The sequence below is a fragment of the Euprymna scolopes genome, chromosome 19 (assembly GCF_053919585.1).
Source record: "Euprymna scolopes isolate OS-2025 chromosome 19, ASM5391958v1, whole genome shotgun sequence".
Lineage (NCBI taxonomy): Eukaryota > Metazoa > Mollusca > Cephalopoda > Sepiida > Sepiolidae > Euprymna > Euprymna scolopes.
Window position 1 is genome coordinate 129,167,946 of NC_136500.1, and position 24,000 is coordinate 129,191,945.

Sequence of the window (24,000 nt, forward strand, 5' to 3'; positions counted from 1 at the left end):
ACCAAATATGGCTTTGATTACGAACCCCCCCTCCTTGATAGCTGTGTTTCTGTGTCTAGACATAAACGTGGATTCCATGAACAAAGCTTCTGTCCTAGAACTGCCCATCTGTGAAACTCTGTTCCGCGTGTCTGCTTTCCAACTGACTACAATATTGTCGTCTTCAAGTCCAACATGAACAAATTCTTATTGAACCGTCCTCTTAAATGTAAGTATACCAAATTTCTACCACAAACTATTACTGCACTACTGTCCCAATGATTACCACACATACATTAAATCTTATCCTCGAGTGGCCTTCAGGCCTTGATATGTGGAAACATCTCTGTAAAAAAATCTTTTGAGTAAATCTTCTACACCTCAGTATGTAAATATATGCACATATCAAATTCATATAAATCAAGTAGACGTTTAGCTGTTAAAAACGAGTAAATTAGTGCATTATTCTAAATTGGTGGTTGAATTTATTCCTATTTAACTGTGTATTGAACGGATGCCATAATACATAATTCGCTACACCTAATCATATCAAAGACCCAGACAAAATTTCAACCAGATCAATCCAATAGTTTTTAAAAAAACTTCGAAATTAAATGTGAAATTGTGAAGACCAATCATTAATAATCCCTAACTATTCATCAAACGTTCGCCATAATACCTAGTTCGCTGCACCTTAACATAACAAAGGTCCACACAAGATTTCAGTCAGATCAGCGTAGTAGTCTCCGAGAAAAAGTGGAACGGATAGATACACCAATAGAAATATTATAAAGATATATAAAATTATTTAACGAATATCGATTTGTTTTAACGCAAGTGTATATACATATTTTCTGCCGAGTAAATATTTTACTCGCGATAGGCATTCGTCAATCGTACTTGCTAACCTTGCTACCGAGTCAAATTTTGGAAATAAGATAAGTTTATACAGGGAAATTGATTGTTATCTATTTTAATGGATTTATTTTATCGATTGATCGAAAAAGATTACGAAGGAATCCGTTATTCTGACTTAATAGAAAATCGTATTTCTCCTGAGCGCGTTTATCGAACAGTTTACTTGAAACACGAAGAACAGCGAACGCTACATCGAATCTTCCCAGCGTAAACCTAAATCTCTGGTCGGGTTATTCCCATTTAAAAATCAATCGATATTTCAATTTTGGCATTGAACAGATCTGTAACGGAATCTGATTGGAGGCAAACGTTGCCCTCGTTTCTTTTTTCCTTTACTAAAAATATATTGATAATCAAGGTCGATGGGTTTTGTTGCTATCAGGTTTGAAAATGTTATTTGTCATCTGTTGATTTTTTGTTTTTACATAAGAGTCACCATTTATCAAGGCCCAGAGGCCACTCGAGTATAAGGTTAAAGAGTGTACAGTAGTCAATGGGACAATATCGTAGTAATCGTTAGTAGTGGAAATTTGGTAAATTGGATTAATTAAGTGGACGGTTTATCAAGAACTTGTTTACGTTGGACTTGAAGACGACCATATTGTAATCAGCTGGAAAGCAAGCAAACGGAAGAGAGTTCCACAGGCGTGCAGTTCTAAGAAAGAAGAATCTTCGTTTAGGTTTAGGCACAGATAACGAGTGGGGGGAAATTATTGATAGTGTTTTCGTCTAGATGAGTGTTTCTTATAAAACTTTGGTTAAGGGGACCATAGACTGGAGCTCAGACGAGCACTTGCCATGAATTCCTTCCTCGGAGCGGTTCTTGGCGTAATGAACTGTTACATTCACAAAAACATCCAACTGAAAACTATAACACAGGTAATCCTTGGCTATAGTTCGGAAACATAGAGACTTTCCAAAAAAATTGAAAAACGCCTGAATCGTAAATATAATATCTGAAATGGAACACGTACATCAAGTCTGTTGCAAAGGTCGCTGGAAAGATGGTGGGATCCTTCTACCGCTCCAAAAGATATCTCACTACTGATGCAATTCTCTATCTATATAAAAACCAAGTACGTCCAAGGATGGAATACTGCTGCCATATCTGGGCAGGAGCTGCTAAAAGCATCCTATCCTGCCTTGACAGAGTACGAAATAGACTTCGTGGATTAGTGGGGAATGGCCTTTTCTCTACCCTGCAACCTCTCTCCCACAGAATAGACGTTGCGAGCCTATCCTTTTTTTATCGTTATTTCCATGGCAGGTGCTCGTCTAAGCTCCAATGTCTGGTCCCCCCTTGCCAATCTTTCACGAAAAACACCCGTCTAGCGGAATCCACTATGAAAAATTTTACCCACTCTTTATCTGTGCCGAAATCAAAACACAGATTCCTTGATAAAGCTTCTTTCTTAGAACTGTACGCCCGTGGAACTCTGTTCCGTCCGCCTGCTTCCCACCTGACTACAACCTGGATGTCATCAAGTCCAACGTTAACAAATTCCTAATGAACCGCCCCCTTAAGTAAACACTTCATTTAATCTCCACACTAACGTACTGATCCCTGAGTGGCCTCCGGGCCTTGATAAGTGGTGACCACCGTGTAAAAAAAAAAAAAATAAAAATAAAAAAAAAATAATAACCGCCTTCTCGTGAGAGCCCGAAATACCAAACAACAAATCCATGACGAACTTTCATTTGCATCATATTTTGTCAAAGCAAGACTTGTAAAATTTGCAGACGATTGTTCTGGAGTAGTAAATAAAGTTATTCGTTCCCTACTACCCACGCAGCATACGATAGACTTCAAACTGCTCGATAACATCTGTTCCTGGCATCCCATATCTCTTATAAAAAGTTTGCTAGTCTCTCTCTATTCAATTTTTATCTTCATGAAATGTACTCTGGTGATGGGAAGAACTCGTCTCACTGCAACTCCTGCAAATAGTTTTCTTTTCTTTCTCTAGATACTTGAAACAAAATGAAAATTTCATTGATTAGACTGACTTTCCAATGACTATCTGAACGAAGACATTATCAGAAGACTGCTTCCCTGCTCACCAAAATACAGCCGGCTTTAAGACCAGTGTCATCAAATACTTGCACTCTCTGAGACAATCAATGTCTGCTTATTCCACCCATAATTTCAAATCCTCTCAGGGCATTGTTTATCACCAAACTGACAATGACTTTAATTCTTGTTCTCGAATCGCTTTTGGCCGCGCTAAAGTATAGCAATAATTCATTATTAGGCGCATTCACACACCTCTATTAGATGTTAATTCGCCCGTCGGTCTATCAGTGTGAAGAACTCCACATATATGACCTTGGTCAATGTAGGGGCAACCCTTCATACCAATTGTCACTATCCAGCTCCCCTACTCCCCGGGGTGTTGGTCCCATTTCCCCTTCACTCCTCGCATTAAAAATCGGCCTTGTGCCTAATTTGCTCGGTGGGAGAGCAAATAAATACCTCCTTTTCTTGGCCTTTTGGCCAAGATCAAAGTCTAGTATCTGTTCCGGCAGATACTGCAAGTAAAGACCATATGTAGGGGCAACCCCACATATTACACCTTAGTCAATGTAGAGGCAACCCTTTATAGCAATTGTCACTATCCAGCTCCCCTACTTCCCGGGGAGCTGGTCCCTATTTCCTCTTCACTCCTCACATTAAAAATCGGCCTTGTGTCTAATTTGCTTGGTGGGGGAGCAAATAAATACCAACCCCACATATAAGACTTTTGTCAATGTAGGAGCAACCCTTCATACCAACTGTCCCTTTCCAGCTCCCCTATCACCCCGGGGAGTTGGTCCCCATTTCCCCTACACTCCTCACTTTAAAAAATCGGCCTTGTGTCTTATTTGCTCGGTGGGGGAGCGAATAAATACCAACCCCGCGTATAAGACCTTGTTTTTACTCTCTCTTTCTCTTAAATCTCTCACTATCGCGCGCGTTTGGAATCACTGTTTTCTATGAGTTAGTTTACTAGTACATACTAAACATAACCTTCGATATATTTTTGTGATTATCACTTACTCATGATGAGACGATTCCAATAGTTTTCCCAATTTCGATAAAATTACAGATTTCGTACTAAATTACCGACTCCGATACAATCCCCCCGATTCTTTATAAATCTCTAAATATTTAACTATATAGTTTTTTGTTGTTGTTGTTTTTTTTAAAATTACATTTTCATCCCAAACAAGGCGCATTGCCACTTTGATGTAGGGAGCAACTATCACGGACATAAGCTACAGGGGTACTATGTGGGGAGTTGTGCAGCAAGATGTCTGTTCACGTTACACTTGCACTTCTTCATGTCAGTACAGTTAGGGAAGCAGAAATCCGGAAGGGAATTCCAAAGTCTAGCGGTTCTGGGGAAGAAATTACTTACATCTACGGATCTCAAATGTGAAGGGGTGGGATTTTGCTGCTTGTGGGGTTTATCGGGGGTATTTTACTCTGGTTAACGTAAAAAACGCACATGTAAAATGTGCAGATATTTTCCTAAACGTAAAAAAAAAAATATACTTATGGGAAAAGCTCGATCGATTTTAGCTCCATTGGTGGTTTCAAATCAATCAATAGTTATGATTTTATCATTGTTACTAGCAATGAAAGATTTAGCTTTAAACGCAATCAAATAAAAAAGATGAAAGAATCGTTTTAGCATCGGAAAATCGATACAATTTTTTCCGATTCCGATACCGACTCTGATACCGTTCCGATGCCCTCCAAATATTCAGATTTTTTCGATTCCCGATTCTGGTTTCGATTAATCGTCCTAACACTATCATCTACCCTGCTTATCGATCCGAATCTTGTTTACTATCATTCTACTCGTTTGGCTGTCTATGTTCGCACCCGACCCCCCAAACGGGTACCTGTCTGCTTACTTAACTGTGAACTGACCACTGTTTACTCATAGATGTACCTGTTAGCATCAAGAGAGCAACTCTCACCAACGTTGTCTCCATTTCATGTCTAAGCCAAATATCGATAATAATTCAGAGTGAATGAGCATCGTCTGCCGGGAAACACAAAAGATGCTTCTTCCCCAACCGGCATCATCCCGTTCCCGTGTCTCTTAACGTCTTTTTATCTAACGAGTCAAGGTGAATCTTTCATTAATTCGACCGACATAATAAAAAAAAAAATACGTTGTAAAACGATGCACTCTTAAGTTCGAACACGTCCTCATATAATGACTCGCGTTACTAATACAAATGCATTATGGGAAGGAATGTACGTTTTTTTTTTCTCATTTACTTGTCATTATTTTTTTTTTTCTGTTACCTTTGTATCGATGTGAACATATGAGAAGGCGCGAGAGTGAAGACGCTTTGAATTCAGTTTTTAATTGTGTGCGCGTATGTCACTTGCGTAATATGCATTTCTTCTGCGTTGGATGAAATATGAAATCATTTATGATATTTCCTTGGTACGAACACGCATATATATATATATATATATATATATATATATATATGTGTGTGTGTGTGTGTGTGTGTGTGTGTGTGTGTGTGTGTGTGAATGTGTATATATTTATATATATATATATGCATATATACAGGGTGGGCCAAAATAAGGGTCCTATTTTTAAAAATTCATAAATTCATGTAAGTTTTAAGAAGTGTTTTTCGGCCAAAATTTGTTTTGTTTATGTCAAAAAAAATCTCGGAAGGGTCAGTCTACACACACATAAAGTTTGGTGAGTTTAACTTTTATTTTGTGGAAGTTATTCAAATTTAAAGATAGGACCCTTATTTTGGCTCACCTTGTATATGCATACAATTATATATATATATATATATATATATATATGATGTTTACTTAATACAGACTCTACTGACAGATATATATATACATATATATATATATGTATGTATGTATATATATATGCATATATGTATATGTGTAAATATAGACGTTTACTTAATACATACTCTACTGACTGATATATACATATATATATATATATATATATATATATATATATATATAGAGAGAGAGAGAGAGAGAGAGAGCGAGAGAGATGTTTACTTAAAAGAGACTCTACTGACTGATATATATATATGTATATATATGCATATATATATGCATATATATATGCATATATATATGTATATATATGCATATATATATGCATATATATATGCATATATATATATATGCATATATATATATGCATATATATATGTGTGTATATAGACGTTTACTTAATACAGACTCTACTGACTGATATATATATATATATATATATATATATATATATATACCTACATACATATATATATATAGAGAGAGAGCGAGCGAGAGAGATGTTTACTTAATACAGACTCTACTGACTGATATATATATATATATATTTATGTATATATATATATAGATAGATAGATAGATAGATAGAGAGAGAGAGAGAGAGAGAGAGATGTTTACTTAAAACAGACTCTACTGACTGGCACTTGTAACATATAATGCATACGTATTAACGCATGTTTATCTCTCTTTCATTATCTATCACATCGGCCCATTTCTCTGTCTTTCTCTCTAAGTTTATGCGTAAATTTTGGTAGAGCTAGGTAGTAAGTTATAAGATTATACATGACAATTTAGCTACACAGAATATTCCGCGTTTCATTCTCGTGGGAATTCGCCAGGTTTATATATATACATGTTCACTTAATACCGAATCAATAACTGGCACTTCTAACATCTATAATTCATACATATTAACGCAAATATTTATCTCTCTGCCATTATATCTCTCCTCGCCTTTTTCTCTTCTTTTTTCTTTTTCTCTCTCTCTCTCACTCTCTGTCAGTCTTTGTCTCTTTCTTTCATGCGCGCGTGTGTGTGTGTGTGCATGAGTGTGTATTTGTGTGTGCATATATCTTATCAACTATTTTAATTTATATATAACTAGCGAGGGGTACCCGGCGTTGCCCGAGTGTTTGTAGGTGTGTGTGTGGTGTTAAATAAAAAAGAAACCGGGGGGGGTAGGATCGAAGCCGAAGCCCTGAGACGAAGTTTGAAAATAAAATCGGCCAGCCAGAATGAAGCATTGTTATAAGCGAATAAGTGAAAGATGTTTGAAAGTCGTCGAGCGTTACGACGACGAAGATGACGATGTAAGCATTGTTATAAGCGAAGTAAGAAAAATCAAAACATCGAAAAAAAACACAAAAAAACTAACGTAAGGCAAACAAACGATGAAAACAGAAAAACAAACACGTGGAAAATGGCTTAAATAAGCCTGTTTCGATATTAAAATTTAAAAAATCGGTGGGTACCCGGGTGTTTTTGGGTGTCGCTAAGAATAAGCGAAGTAAAAAAAAAAAAAAAAAAACAGGAAAACGAACGTTACATGAAAAATGGCTTAAATAATACATGGTTCAATATTTAAATTTAAAAAAAAAAACATCTCACACTCGATTCGAAGCCAAAACGCTTTGATAATGCACCTAGGCTTTAACTACCTGGGCTAAACCGACGCATCTGAAATTTGTTCGGTTTTTCAACTATTTAAAGTAAATCAGGTCAAGACGTCATGACGTCATCTGACGCATGCGTTGTTCACCCCCCCCTGTCGAAAATTGTCGATTTCGGGGTGAAAAAGTTAACGTTATTCTTTCTCTCTCTCTCTCTCTCTCTGTTTGCGTCTCTCTCTCTCTCTCTCACTTCGTCTTCCTTACTCTAAAGACTGTTACTAAAAAATAAAATCGCGTCTGGCTGTTTTGTTTTTGTAAAAACTTCGATCGTTAATACTTTTTGTAAGAGTATTTTTTTACTTCACATTTTTGGCTTGTTATTTTTCGTTTAACTATCGTATCTAACTATTTTGAATTAGCTAATAACTTTGGTAACGTTACCATAGCGTAGAGGCTCATAGTTTAGCTTGTGTAAGGATTAAAAAAATTTTCTACCGATAACAACATGTTTTTTTTTAATTCAGACTGCCATTAGAGCTTGCTGACGTCAAGATCACGTGACATGACTCAGCCGGTTTTAAATACAAGTTGACCCAAAATAAACGGCCCCGTGTATACTCTATGTAGAAGAGTTGGCGCCCGTATTTTTTGGGGGGCAGTTATAAATCGATTTAAAAATATGTAATGTTTAACATTAAAATGTCACTTTTTTTGGGACCACCCCTGCAGAAAATCGATCACTTGACGCACTTCTGATGGTCTTTTTGGGCTAATTTTTCGATATTTGTCGTCCGGAGGGTGAAGCTTTAATATGAGACCAAGTATGTGAATTTTTGTTCCGTCGGTCGAAAGTTTTTAGCAGACACACAAACATACATACATACTTACACACAAACATACATACATTTTCGCTTTTCTATATATAGAAGAGTTCGTGTGCAAAACACGATAAACGCCATTTTGAAAATTACGAAACTATCACTACAAAAAGCACTGAATTTATCCGGCGAGACTGCCACAGGCAACAAGCGATGAACTTGCTCCCCCTTATAGCCAGAAGGCAAGCGCTAAGAGGGGGGTACCTCCTAGGGCTACACAGAGCACTTTGCATCAATCCGACAACAAAAAGGCTATCGAAATGTCCAAGTTTCTGTCGGACTGATTGTCTAGGTTTCAACCTGGACATGTACTTCGAATGCCACATCTACTTTTTGTTTTTAAAATTATTAAAAGGAAATTCTTTAATATAGACATGGATTTAAGAGTTATTAAATAAACTAAACGTTAAGTAATTTGCGTATTGTTTGAAAATTAAGCTTTAATTAATTAATTAAATAATTAATTAATTATATTTTTAGTTGACTACTAGCGGGGTTCGGTGGGAGAATGCTCGGCTTTGCCCGGTCGTAAAATACGTTTCAATATAATATTTTAATTTCTCCAGATTTCGCATATATTATTATAAAGTCATGATTTAAAAAGTAAAAATAAATAAATAAATAAATATTTGGATGCCATCAGCTAGAATCGAAACCGAAAGCAAAACTGTAGCATTCAAAGCTGGTGACGTTACCACTATTCTAACGTAACTCGCATATAAATTTATTAAAAATCAAAAATTAAAACATGTACAAAATGTATAACGATTTTTTTTTTAATTTGGACCCTTTTTTACCCTTTAAAACTATTTTAACCAGCTAAAGATCCATAAAAGAACGGTTCATAAAAAAAATCCAATCATTTGAAGCCCCTAGCGCCGCTCTGCGACTTTTAGTTTCGGGGGAGATAGAGTTTGAAAATATGGAGACAGACGGACGGACGTAGAGCATTTCATATATAAGATTACTATTAGTTTCATCTAACTATTACGCTCAGTTGTATGTATACATAGTACAAATCTTTACGGATGAGATTTATAACCTGTATGTTTTGAGTTCGAATCATAGCTGATAACACCTAAGTCATCCTTTTTTTTAATCTTTCTAAGCTATTATTTGCTTCACTATAATAATCAATAGAAAATTGGCTTTATAATAATAAATAAGAAATTTGTAAGAATTAAAATATATTTATGACGGGCAAAACTATTAGTATATATATATATATATATATATATATATATATATATATATATATATATATATATATATATATATATATATATATATTAAGTAATGTGATTTATAATTTAAAAATTAAAAAAAAAATTTTTTAATTTAAAAATCAAAATTTAATTAAATTAAAAATCAGTTTCATAAGAAGGAACAACAACAAAGTCAATTATCTGTACGATCGTTTCGGAAATCCGTGCTTTTTATTTGAGGTATACATGAAGTCACGTAGAACAATTATACATAGTTTTTTTGGTAAGCACGGTCTCCTCATCAGCAAATTTAGGAGGATTTCTATTGAATTGAAAAGACACCAAAAATAAACCTAGCATTAAAAGTAAGGCAGATGAATCTGAAAAATTGAAGTAAAAGGTTTGGATTTAAAATTTATAAGAAAATTAATAAGAAAATTGGTATAGGTTAGAGATAGAAATGAGTAGAAAAAAATTTTTTTTTTGAATTTACATAATAAATTTGATTTAAAAATATATAGATATAGTTACCTTTTAATTTTTCTTTTTTTGAAATCAGGAACTGTATTTAAAGTAGTCATTTAGATGTTTGCTATAGCTTTTTATTTTATTGAATGATGAATTTTAAAAGGGCGACGCTCGTGCAGTAAATTGTTTCCGTTAGCGTATTTTGATTTAAAGACGCTACAGTTAATATTTATATAGAGAGAATATCATTAAAAATTACTCATTAGTAAAAATAGATTACTTTATTTTTTTTATTTTTTATTTTATTTTTTTTTTTAATAAATTAAGTTAGACCAATTACCGCCCTTAGACTCGTAAATCAAATAATAAATAAAACCATGACAATTATCTCCCCTTAAAAACTTGCTAAATAAATATTCTCTCTCTATAAATATTAACTGTAGCGTCTTTAGATCAAAATACGCTAACGGAAACAATTTACTGCACGAGCGTCGCCCTTTTAAAATTCATCATTCAATAAAATAAAAAGCTATAGCAAACATCTAAATGACTACTTTAAATACAGTTCCTGATTTCAAAAAAAGAAAAATTAAAAGGTAACTATATCTATATATTTTTAAATCAAATTTATTATGTAAATTCAAAAAAAATATTTTTTTTCTACTCATTTCTATTTCTAACCTATACCAATTTTCTTATTAATTTTCTTATAAATTTTAAATCCAAACCTTTTACTTCAATTTTTCAGATTCATCTGCCTTACTTTTAATGCTAGGTTTATTTTTGGTGTCTTTTCAATTCAATAGAAATCCTCCTAAATTTGCTGATGAGGAGACCGTGCTTACCAAAAAAACTATGTATAATTGTTCTACGTGACTTCATGTATACCTCAAATAAAAAGCACGGATTTCCGAAACGATCGTACAGATAATTGACTTTGTTGTTGTTCCTTCTTATGAAACTGATTTTTAATTTAATTACATTTTGATTTTTAAATTTAAAAATTTTTTTTAAAATTTTTAAATTATAAATCACATTACTTAATATTGAATTAGCTCTAGGACATTTAACTATCGAGCTTATTATATATCTAAATTACAACGAGCATTTCCTGTATTTTAATTAAACTAGTAATTTCATTATTACATTAAATACACTTAGCTCTTTAGACTATTATTCTAATCTCCTTTAAATTATATATATATATATATATATATATATACATATATATACACATATATATATATATACATATATATATATATATTTCTGTAGAATATTTTCTTATAATATATATATATACTAGCATTTCAGCCCGGCGTTGCCCGGGTGTTTGGAGGTGTATGCTGAGCCAAAAAAAAAAAGAGTAAATTTTTTTTTAATTTGACCCCTATTATGACCCCTTAAAATTTATAGTTTCGGGCTCAAATCACTTTATTAAATTAGATCCAGGTGCCAGGAACCTATATCTAAAATTTCAAGTGTCTAGACCCAAAATTGTCGGAGGAGTTTGGTAGAGTTCTTAAAGGTCAAATCGTTAAAATTTGACCCCTTAACAGCCAATTTTCTGGCTGACACCCGTCACATCTATTTTCCCAAATCTCAGTACCCGGTATTCCTAATTTCTAGTCTATCGACTAAAAATTGACAGAGTTATTGCGTAGGGAAATGTACACAGACAGACAGACAGACAGACAGACACGTTCACTTTTTTATATATATATATATATATATATATATATATATATATATATATTTATATATGTATTTCTGTAGAAAAATATTTTCTTATAATATATATATATATATATGTGAATAAAAAGGAAAAACCTAAAAGAGTAAAAACAAAACTAAATCAACGTTTCGTCCCCATTTCAAGGGACATCATCAGGATTTCCAGGCGAGGATGTACAGGAAGAAATCCTGATGATGTCCCTTGAAATGGGGACGAAACGTTGATTTAATTTTGTTTTTACTCTTTTAGGTTTTTCCTTTTTATTCACATAACGTCTAAAGCATCATTTATATCTTGCTTTATTTTATTCTATATATATATATATATATATATATATATATATATATATATATATATATATCAATCCATATTTAAGAAGCTCAGTGTAATTACAAAAAGGTTATATTCCAAAAATTCATGATGTTGACCATCTTATAATTTATTCCTTTAATCCAATTGACTTATACAATTCTTAAGAGTATCTGTTTCGTAGCGAAAAATCAATCATTTTATTACTATATCAATCAGTGACTCTATTTTGCCTTTAATTCATCAGAACTTAATTCAATATGGCGTAATGGAAAAGTAAAAAGGTATTTGCAGCTTCTCTTCCAATTTTCGGATTTTAATCATGTCAAATCACACTTTAATTCCTTTTTACGGATTGATTGTTGCTATTACTTCTGGAGAGTTAAGGGCATCAGAGATTCACTGATTGATATGTTAATTAAGTGATTGCCTTTGCGCTACGAAACAGATACTGTCAAGAATTGTATACGTCAACTGATTTAAAGGAATAAATTATAAGATGGTCAACATCATTAATTTTGGAATATAACATTTTGTCATTTATTCTCTCTCTCTCTCTCTCTCTCTATATATATATATATATATATATATATATATATATATATATAAACACACACACATATATACATATATATATATATATATATATATATATATATATATATATAAAGAAAGAGAGAGAGAGAGGGGGAGAGAAAGAGAGAGAAGGGGAAGGAAGACAGACAGACTGAAATAGAAACAGACAGAGACTTGATAACGAACCAGAAATATTTATATTTGATTTGCTTGCAAGTCATGTGCTAGTTTTCTTCAACTGTAAACTTCTTTTTCTGCCGTTAAACCTTATAACTATAAGCTAGCACAACAGTTCTTCTCCTCGCTAGTATTGTTTTTTTAATTTTTTTTTTTTCGATTTTTCTTTTTCTTCTCCGTTTGTTCATTCTGTGGCGGCAGAAGGAAGGACGCTGTTTAGATGGCGCTTGTTGCCATAGCAACGTCAGACTAGAAACCATGTTGTGTTTATACAAGAAAGACAAAAAAAAATCCACGTCGATAAGAAGCCATATTAGGCCCTTGTTACTTTTGTTTATTTACTAGGTTTACGCATCTGTGTGCATGCGTGAGTCCATTTGTCGGTCTGTCCGTTGTTGTCTTACGTCTAAGTCTTAAATAAAATTTTGTCTGTTTATGTTTAAGTTTAATATAAGATTTTCTTCTCTAAGTGCACAGATACCTTGAAATAAATGAATACGCGAAAGAAAATACGTACTTCATTAAAGTTATCCACGGATTATTAAAAGATACTCTGTCCGTCTGTTCAAGCACGAATCAAGAATTACTGTTACATTCAAACCTGTTATTATATTCGCAGAAAGCAGAAATGGCCATATTTTACGTTGAATATTAAATCAGTTTCCACATAGTTGTAGTAAGCAAACGAAACCAACTATTTCGACATACATAATGTCAGAACATAACGCGTGTGATAATGATATTCAACGCAATTTTGGTGTATCTGTTTTCAACTGAAGTAAATCAGTTAGTTCTTCACACATTTTTTACTATAAAGTATACAAAACTAAAAGTTTCATCCAAAAATACTTCTCTCGTTACAAAATACCTTACAGTGAAACCTCAAAACTGGTGCGAGACACTTCCAAAAACTGGTAACGGAGAATCCATAATTTGAGAGGGAAGAGAACACTCAGTTCAACTGCTTTTACTAGTTTTTAAAGCATTCATGTTGCTCCCAGAAAGACCAGTTAAAAAAAAAAAAATCAGGAAATTTTCTAATGGGTCTAACGTTTGATTATTTGTTTTTATTAAGGGCAGTGTATGCGCGAACGACGTGCAGACTAACGCATGCGGTAGACCTCAATATATGACTTTTTGACAGGATATGGCTCGATGATCTTCTAAAGAAAATCAGATCGTATTGTATCACTGGAAGAATACATAACGTAATTAAACCCTTCTTAAATAAGAGAAGAATCGAAGTTGTCCTCGACGGTCGTACATCTAAACAATAAGATATAAATGCGAGAGTACCTCAGGGGTCTATCCTCGGAACTTTATTATTCCTAATATTCATAAATGACATCCCTGATAAAATTGCCTCTGAGATTGATATATTTGCTGATGACACCACGCTCTATAACAGGCACCAGTATAAAACAAATGAACAAATATCTAAAGAAATGGCAGAAAAACTAGAGGATGACCTTCAATCTGTAGTAGAATGGGGTCAAAAATGGAGGGTCACATTCAATGCTGCCAAGACTAAACTTCTTTCCTTCAATAATTACAAGAAACCTTCTCTACCACAAATAGCAGTAGCCAAAAACACAATACAGGAAAGTACTTGCTTTAAACTCCTCGGCCTAGCATTCACAGGGAACATGATTTGAAACAGATACACTGACAGCATTGCCAAGGCTGCTGCAAAGTAGGTGGGCTCTATCTACCGTGCTAGAAGCCACGCGAGCCTGAAACCATCCTGTGCCTTTATAAAAGCTAAATCCCACCCTACACAGTTGATATCTCTAGGTGTAAGAAAGCCTTCTAATATAATAGTTTCTGTCCCAGAAATGCTAGACTTTGGAACTCCCTTCCGGGATTCTGCTTTCCTAACTGTACTGACATGCAGAGGTTCAAGTATAATGTGAACAGACATCTTTCTGCTAATTTCCCTTCATAATATCCCTGCAACTTATGTCCTCGATAGTAATCCCCTAATCAAAGTGTCACTGTGCCTTGTTTGGGGTGAACATTGAAAAAATAACAACAACAACAACAACAAAATCACGGATTCTGATTTTGTACGCCGATTCGTAAACATCGACTACTTAATAGTACATGTTACTTCTCGCTCCTAATTGAGCAAAGAAACAATAGAATATCTTTATACATGTGCTGGGCTGGTCTGACTGAATTTTTGTATGCACCTTTCTTAAGATGCTGCAAAATAAGAGTATCCGCTTACTGCACAGGAATCATACATACACGTGTGGATGCTGGTATTTTCTTGCTTCTTAACATGGCCGGTAACCATCTCGTAGATATTGACCGCCTCGCATGTTTAGCTAGACGAACAGAACGACTCGTGCGTGAAACACAATGGAGACTTACTGAGTTTAGGTTATATTCAGTGAAATATATATATATATATATATATATATATATATATATAGAGAGAGAGAGAGAGAGAGCCAGAGAGCCAGCGAGAGACAGAGAGAGACAGAGATAGTGTGTGTGTTTGTGTTGGGGAGAGACTTGCAAAATCAATTCCCTCTTAAAATATATTTCTAACTTAAGAACTGAAAGACGCAGACGGGCAGAGTCATCAGCCACTTCAGCTTTGATCATTACATTCAAGACCATCTAATCAGTACCGCTTCCCGCGAGAGACTACCAGGGCACTTTCTTTTCATTCGCTCGAAACACATGACGTCATTTCTTTATGTCGCTAAACATCTGTCTTGTTTACGGGATCAATCCTTTGACCCCTGCTTCAATTATGCATTCTGCCGCTAGGTACATTTCCGTTTGCCGCCAGCTTATGCTGGCATGTTAAAATGAAACCCGCGCAATTTTTTTTTACTAGTTTACTCAATCGCTAATTACTGACGTAGGGTAGCAATATATAAAGTTTTCGAAATCGTTTCAGAAACATAATATTTAACAATTGTATTCATATATTGTTTGTTGGATTTTCTACCTGTACACGTTTTTATGTGTTCTTTTCTGCTATGTCCTTTACTGAGCATCGAACGAATACCATAATACTTAGTTTATTGTATCTTATCGTAACAAAAGTCCATACAAAATTTTAGTCACATCGCCCCATCAGTTGTTTTTAGAAAAAGTGGAACGGTCATACTTATATACATACATTTTTTGTAGCTTCCTTTAGACTTTACCGACTATGGATACTCACTGCAAGAGTGCTTGTGCGTGGAATTGCCTTAGTCAGCATTCTTAAATACCAATGGTAAGTGGAGGTTCAGGACGATTGAAAACAGAGAGCACGTACAGCACCTGGAATCCCCAAATGGTCACCCAGCTGCTACTAGCAAGGCTCAACGTTGCTTAATTTTGATGATCAGACAAGAACCGGTGTGTGAACTTGATTATGCCGTATATACGTTCATACATGCATACATACATACATACGTACATTCACACATACATACATACATGCATACATTCATACATACATACATGCATACATACATTCATACATACATTCATTCATACATACATAAATACATACATACATAGATTCATACTACATACATTCATACATACGTGCATACATACATTCATACATACATACATACATTCATTCATACATACATACATACATACATACATACAGATTAATAGAAATATAGTATACATTCTTATCATAAATAACCACGTAATAAATGGATCCGCTATAATTTTTACTCACCATATCGTTTATAGATTGACCGGGTATCCATTAGTATACCCATTGTTCATTTAACGATAAAGCACATAAATTGTTGTAAATTATTCATCGAGCATGTTCTGCTATTTTACTCTGAAATAGAGTCAAAAGTTCATGCTTTTTTTCTGGTGTAAAGTTGAGGGTTAATGCCTTTGCTAATGATAAAACTGCAATAAGACCGATTCAAAAGAGCAGCTACGCACCTAACTCTGTTCTCGAAAAGTGCTAGGATCACGATCTCAATTAATAAGATTATTTTCCCATCAATTAACTCCCCTTGGTGCATCGGGTTGACTCTCGAGAAAGGCAGCAGTGCGACGAATCTATAAATGCAAGAATGCTTATTGAATTGGTGTTGGAGAAAAAAAATGGGAAAATGCCGCTGATGCCATTGTTAGGTTTTCTTCGAAGTTCTTTGTCGACATTGGTCTGACCTTATCCTCACCTCAGGTTATCTTTGTCGCCTTCTTCATCTTCTAAGATGCTGGATAATTAGCGAATTGTAGTCTCCGCAACATGGCGTCCTCGATTACGTAATAATAATATCATGATATATAATAAATGTATACCAATAATACGTTTTAATATATAATATTGATATGCATACATATATATATATATATATATATATATATATATATATATATATATATATATACATACACACATACACACACACACACACACACATATATATATATATATATATATATATATATATATATATATATATATATATATATGATGCAATTTAACACCATAATTCAGATAACTAGTTCATATGCATATTTTCCTAAAGTTAAAGGAAGCGACACTGAGGAGTTTCTTCATTTTAAAAATGTTCTTTTTTTTTAGTAGCACACGCGTTAAATTATTTAAGTCTCACTGTTGGCATACGAGCATATAATAGTTCATCAACAATAATTTTACACAACTGGGTCTCATCAGTGCGCAGAAAAACCAATTTGTCAAGAGTTTCACAATATCACACTATTTTGGTTCGAAAAGAGAACTTTGTCATTTTGTTAAATTATATATATATACATATATATATATATATATATGTATATATATATATACATATATATATGTATATATATATTCAGATTAAATATGTTTTAACTCTTTTTCAAAGTGTTGTTGAACATGTTTTATTAACTGTTGTCTCGTGTATATATATATATATATACATATATATATATATATATATAAATACATGCATACATACATATATATATATATGAGGTTCGTTTCTTTGCTAATGGAGTGAGTTGGCTTCGTGGCCCGTTTCGAATCTCCTTAGCGGTAGTAATCCTGTCATACTACACTGATGATTCCCGAAAGGATGAAACCCTAGTCTTTGTAGGTATTAAAAAATTATTATTGTAATAATTATATATATGTATGTATATATATATATATGTGTATATGTATATATATATATATATATATATATATATATATATATATATATATATATATATATTATTGTATTTTTAACCTACCGATGTTATGTTTACAGTTACTGCCACACCGGGTTCAAGTGCATAGAAGAATAGTAAAGAAAGCACTTAAACATTTCCCACAGAACAAATTAGGACTTTTTACAGAGTGGATTTTTAGGTCATACATAAGAATTCGCTAAATATCAAAACATGTTTTAGAACAAAAAGTGTTTTTATGAAATGGCGGGAAGTTTATGCAACAACCTGATATATATATATATATATACATATATATATATATATATATATATATATATATATATATATATATATATATATATATACTAGACTACCCGTGACCCGTTGGGTCAGTATGTTATATAAGCTATGTAATTAATGTATGAGAGTGACGCTTATGACGTAAAGAAAATAGTTTTTGTGACATAATAGAAACATTTCTATGAAAGTATATTAAAATGTAAAAAGAATATAGATATATTTCTATGAGTAGTTCTATGTATAATTGTTAATTTTTGAAAAAAAAAAAAAATTAAAGCCATCGAATTATAAGTGGTTTTTACATAGTTATAGGTAAAGGTGCACCATAATACTTAAAGTTAAATTCAAATTTTGATACATCTTTTAATTTAAACGCGAAAAGAAAACCCAAAAAAATAATTGGGGCGCTGAAGACATATACAGTAAAAAATACTTTTTATTGTCGCGTTGATTATTTAGTATAATATATACTGTATATATGAAACAAGTCGATGATTATACGTATTATTTGTAATCACGTTTTGCGTTTGCTTCCCATATCTTGAAGTTTTTTTTTTATTCAATAAATTTTAGATATTCGCCTTTCTAAGGACGTCCGTTTGCTTGAACGAAATCGGTCAAGCGATATATGTTTGTTTGTTTAAGCTTTTATGGGTTTATGTTTATGTATGCATGCGCAACTGAAAGTCGTAAACTGGATGTTTGTTTACAACACTCGTTAGAAGGACATTTGCGTTTTATAATGATATATATATATATATATATATATATATATATATATATATATATATATATAACTACTTCATTTATTCACATAAATTTAATATACGAAAGTATAGATTTATGGGTAAACTTTAAGTATTTACTTCAAAAGTGCTCAATACTTACTCTAGGATAGCGATACAAAATAGCTTTAAAACTAACAATAACAATAGAAAACAAACAAATAAATAAATTAAATAAACATGAATATACATAAACGATCACACACATATATGTATGTATATATATATATATACGTATATATGTATATATATATATATGTGCATTATTGTGTACACATAGATATATTTATATGTAAAAAAAAAAGAACGGCCACCTAAAACCACTAACCTAGTTCTAAAACAGATCCTTTGTTTGATAAAATGCATGCCCATTGGCTGATAGGAAGGGGCGCGGTGGACACTAGAAAGCTGATTGGCCAACTAGAAATCCTCAACATATAAAAACAAGAAGCAACGACAGAATTCGCGCATAAGCCTGACGAATCCTATAGTTGGATGAAACGCAGAATATTCAGTGTAGTTTAATCGCCATATATATTTTATAAATTACTATATATATATATATATATATATATATATATATATATATATATATATATATAACAACATTTATTTGTTAAGATAATCCCACTTCAGCGTATATCGACCTTGGTATTATTATATTTTTCAAAAACATTGAATTATTTATAACAATATTGAATTATATTTTGTTTTGCTGACAAGGTTTTATTTGCAGTTTTACTTTCATTATTTTATGTTTATTTTTGTTTTCAAATGTTTTATTTTCTTCTGTTTTTAGCAACACGTTTTGTCCGCTCAACCAATGATTATGACTGGTTCTTAAAGACGATATAATATCTACTTCATCGACTCGAAGTAAACAAATCTTGCGAACGGAAGATTGAAGGTTGTTTTAAAGAAATCTTAAAAAAAGAAAGATTGAAAAAATATAAAGCATTTTACAAACTGTAAAATCAAATAACGTGAAATAAAGAACTAATTTTGTGTTTAATCATAAGATATGAAGATTTTTTTTCTACTAAAACGAATCATTACTAACAGCAGTTGCATTAACCTATTTAAGTTAACCCTAACCCTAACCCTAACCCATTAAAATTTACTGATTTACAATGGGATTGACGTATGCCTATAAAATTAGTGTTTTCACAATTTATCTGTTGATTTTGCATAGGTTATCCATTTCTAAGGCACAATAACGTTTGACATCAGATCACCGAAGTTAAGCAACGATGAACCTTGCCAGTACAAGATGGGTGACCATTTGGGACTTCCAGGTGCTGTATAAATTCTCCGCATATCTCGGCATTGTCTTCAGTCGTCCTGGACTGCTCCTGGCCACTGTACCGATTCAGGAGAGGTGTGGTTGGTTATTGCGAAACCCTTGCCTCACAATTACATGCGCAGCTGTCCCTGCAGGGGGTACTCTTTGTCTTTCGAGACTGAACGTAAGAACCGATCCATTCCTATTTATCAATTCTGATTGTTGAGATATACGTGTATACGCCGAACATATACCGTTATTTGCAAGATTTTAAAAGTTGGATCTAAATAGTATGTAAGTTAGCATATCAAACTTTGGTTCTGACTAGCCAATTTTCATTTGCTATTTTAATACCATATTATTGGCGGTCCTGGATATGACCTTAAACTATATCCAGTGGTAAGGCCCCAGCTTGCGGGCTTTGGGGAGTGCGGAGCCACCCTTTAATGACCATTGCTCCCAGGCCCACTCTGACCTGGAGTGGTAGTACCTGTTAGGGTCCCAACTATGGGTTAAATAGAAACTGATATGGAAACAACAAATATATTCTATTAAATTTTTTTTCTTCAAAATCTTTGGATTCGGCATTAAATAACCCGGAAAGGGTTGATATGTCGTAAAGCAAAAACAACCAACAATCCATATTATTGGCATAACATATAAAGCCATCTTGTTAGATTTTAATGCTGGATTCTAAATAGCATTTAACCCCACATGGCAAAATTTGCCTATGGCTAGCAAGCGTTCAGTGTTCTTGTTGTTCCATGTAATTGATATAACGTAAAGTAATTTTATGAAAATTCTAATGCTGGGCTAAATAAATAAATAATAGCATTTAGGCTGACATATGATTTTCTTTTCTGATTTCATTAGTTATTGTGTACTATATTATTGAGACAACATAATTTAATGAGGGTTATTCAAAAAGTCAAGTAGTCTTACCTGAACAAGAATAAGCAAAGGCACTTTGGTGATCGTCTCATTAGTAGATGGTGTAATACTAAATGAGATTTACACTCACCTTACCATAACCATAAGCATATCCTATTTTATTATGTTTTTGGTTATCTTAATGACTATAAAAAAATCTCGAAACTACACGGTGCCCCACTAAAAACTAGCTCGATTCTCTAGTCTTTCTCTAATCATTTTTTCGGGGGGGGGGGAATTAAGCGGCACACTTAAATCAGCCCAATCTCTCTAATCTTTTTCTTAACGACCAACTGACACCACAAGACCAAATGCAATTCTTTTTCCAACAAGATGGCGCCACATGCCACTCATCTCACAGATCACTGACACGAGTTCATGGCATGTTTACGGAAGAGAGGACAATAAGCAAAAGGGTTATGGCCACCACGTTCCCCGTATTTGTCATCATAATTTTTTTACTTTGGGACACTTTAAAACGAAAAGTTTATGCAAATAATCCTCACAACCTAGACCAACTAAAGGAGAACATTACCAACGTTATCAGGATAATCACCAGAAAAGATCTACAGGCAGTATCTGTAAACGTTGTTAAAATGCATAGATGCAAATAAGGAGCACTTCCAGCATCTTGTATAACACTACAGATAATTTAAACAATAAAAGAATGGTCCTCCTCTCTACTACATTTTCTGGGCTACTGTTAAGTGGGCAATCCTATATTTCTGAACTAAAGAGCCTGATCACAGGCAAAACCTGTGCCAATAGAGAAGTCTTTCAGTTATTGATGAAGATGTGTTAATCGTTCAGCAGCCATAAAACTAAAGATGGCTGAAACTAGTTGTACACATGAAGATTGAACTTAATTTGCACCACATGTGGTTGAATTTCAGGAGCGATTGTAAACGATTCCATGAATTATATTGTCTTGTCTGTGTCAGGAGTGGGTTACCCTATGAAACAAGTGTAAGATTCATAGAATATCTCAATTGAAACGTATGGTTCTTCTTCATCTTTACTTAACATGACAATAAAAACGATGCTGATTATAATTTCGAACCAGGTTCATCATACACGAATACGGCTATCAAATGTTTGAACCCAGGATTTCCCCTCTTCCAGCTATGCTTGAAATAGTGTCTCTGATTTCATGTGAACATATACATTTAATGCCTTAAAATAGGTATTGTATTATGCCATTAAAATAGGTATTTTATTATGACATTAAAATAGGTATTGTATTATGTTTTTAAAATAGGTATTGTATTATGTTATTAAAATAGGTATTGTATTATGTTATTAATATAGGTATTGTATTATCTCATTAAAATAGGTATTGTATAATGCCATTAAAATATGCATTGTATTATGTCATGAAATAGGCATTGTATTATGTCATTAAAATAGGTATTGTATTATGGTATTAAAATAGGTATTGTATTATGTCATTAAATAGGTATTGTATTATGTCATTAAAAAGATATTGTATTATGTTATTAAAATAGGTATTGTATTATGTCATTAAAATAGGTATTGTATTATGTTATTAAAATAGGTATTGTATTATGTCATTAAAATAGGTATTGTATTATGTTATTAAAATAGGTATTGTATTATGGCATTAAAATAGGTATTGCATTATGTTATTAAAATAGGCATTGTATTTATCCCCAAAAGTCCCCAAGGCCTTAACATATAAAACTTGAGGTAAACGCCATGCAAAACTGCTAAATAGACATACACAGAAAATTTTTGACAAATATGTTAAAATAGTACCAAAAATGGAGTGTGTTTATTAGCCCTACAAGAGTTACTTGGGCACAACCAAGAGTTATCGTGAAGTATAGACAGACAAAAAATATATATAGAACTCAATTAGTGACAACTTTTCAGAAATTTTTATAAAAACCCAAGGCATCAATTTTTTTTTTTGAATAAGCACAAAAGTGTAAATTTTAGCAATTTAACCCGAAAAGCACCCTTCGGGGGTGGGGTGGGGGAGCAACCGGAGTTTTCCCCGAAAATCCGTTTTGTTACTTTTACTCATATCATGTTTAATGTTTGTGCAAAATTTCCAAAAATTCCAAGGCGTAGTTATTGAGAAAAGTGCGGACAGACGAACGGACAAACGGACAAGGGTGAATTTATAGGTCCAACCTCCTTTTGTCGGGGGACCAAAGAATGAATACAGAAATATGTTTTCTTGTAAAGAAGTGCCATTAAATATACTTGCGGTGCTCTGATGATGTGTTTTTTTTTCTTTTAATGGTTGTTGATTTATTTACTAACCTATATTTGTTCAGCCTGTCGTATTTATTGTTTCGCCTTCCGTAATTTGTTTGCGTGATGTGCGTGATATCGTTCTTGCTTTGCAATTACCCATATTTATCTCGTATCAGTCATGTCGATCGTCGAGAAGGAGAGACGATCGATTCTCACACTTAGAGAAACGCTTTCAGGTCAGGTCGAGTTGCATGAACATTTAGTTTAAAACCAGTCCAATGCTCTTCGCGCCTACAAAAACAAAACGTTATTTTCCCATTCACAACGCATGTTTGCACGCGGGAAGGGTTTTTGTATCAAAGTGCAGTTCTCTTTTGTTTGGTTTGTGGGTTTTAAAGGACATGCATGCATCATTACTATGCATAGATCTGTGGATTTTTTTTTATCAACTTTGAGAGAAGTTTTGAAGTTGAAGGAAAGAAATGAAAGCTGAATATCACGTATGATGAAATGAAACTTTATCTGTAAGTATATATGAATTGGAATTTGTCGTTCAAATCAAGTTATATAAATAAAAACTTACAAAAACTTGACTAGCGCAGGTTTCGAGGCCTAATTTTTTATTTAAAATCTGGTAAAATAAGTCCCCCAAAATGGA

At 33.1% G+C, this 24,000-nt stretch overlaps 1 protein-coding gene across 5 annotated transcripts in view; it reads left to right on the forward strand.

Moving 5' to 3' along the window:
• The window catches only part of LOC145239969 (uncharacterized), a 1,025,820-nt gene that overhangs the window by 74,210 nt on the left and 927,610 nt on the right, over positions 1 to 24,000 (forward strand). Inside the window, exon 2 of one of the 5 annotated variants that reach the window (XM_080103556.1) lies at positions 19,707 to 19,925. The exons of the other annotated variants lie outside the window; for them this stretch is intronic. Coding sequence (XP_079959682.1) covers positions 19,707 to 19,762 — 56 coding nt within the window. The 3' untranslated portion in view covers positions 19,763 to 19,925. Of the gene's footprint in view, positions 1 to 19,706; positions 19,926 to 24,000 lie in introns of those variants that run through there. 5 annotated transcript variants of the gene reach the window in all.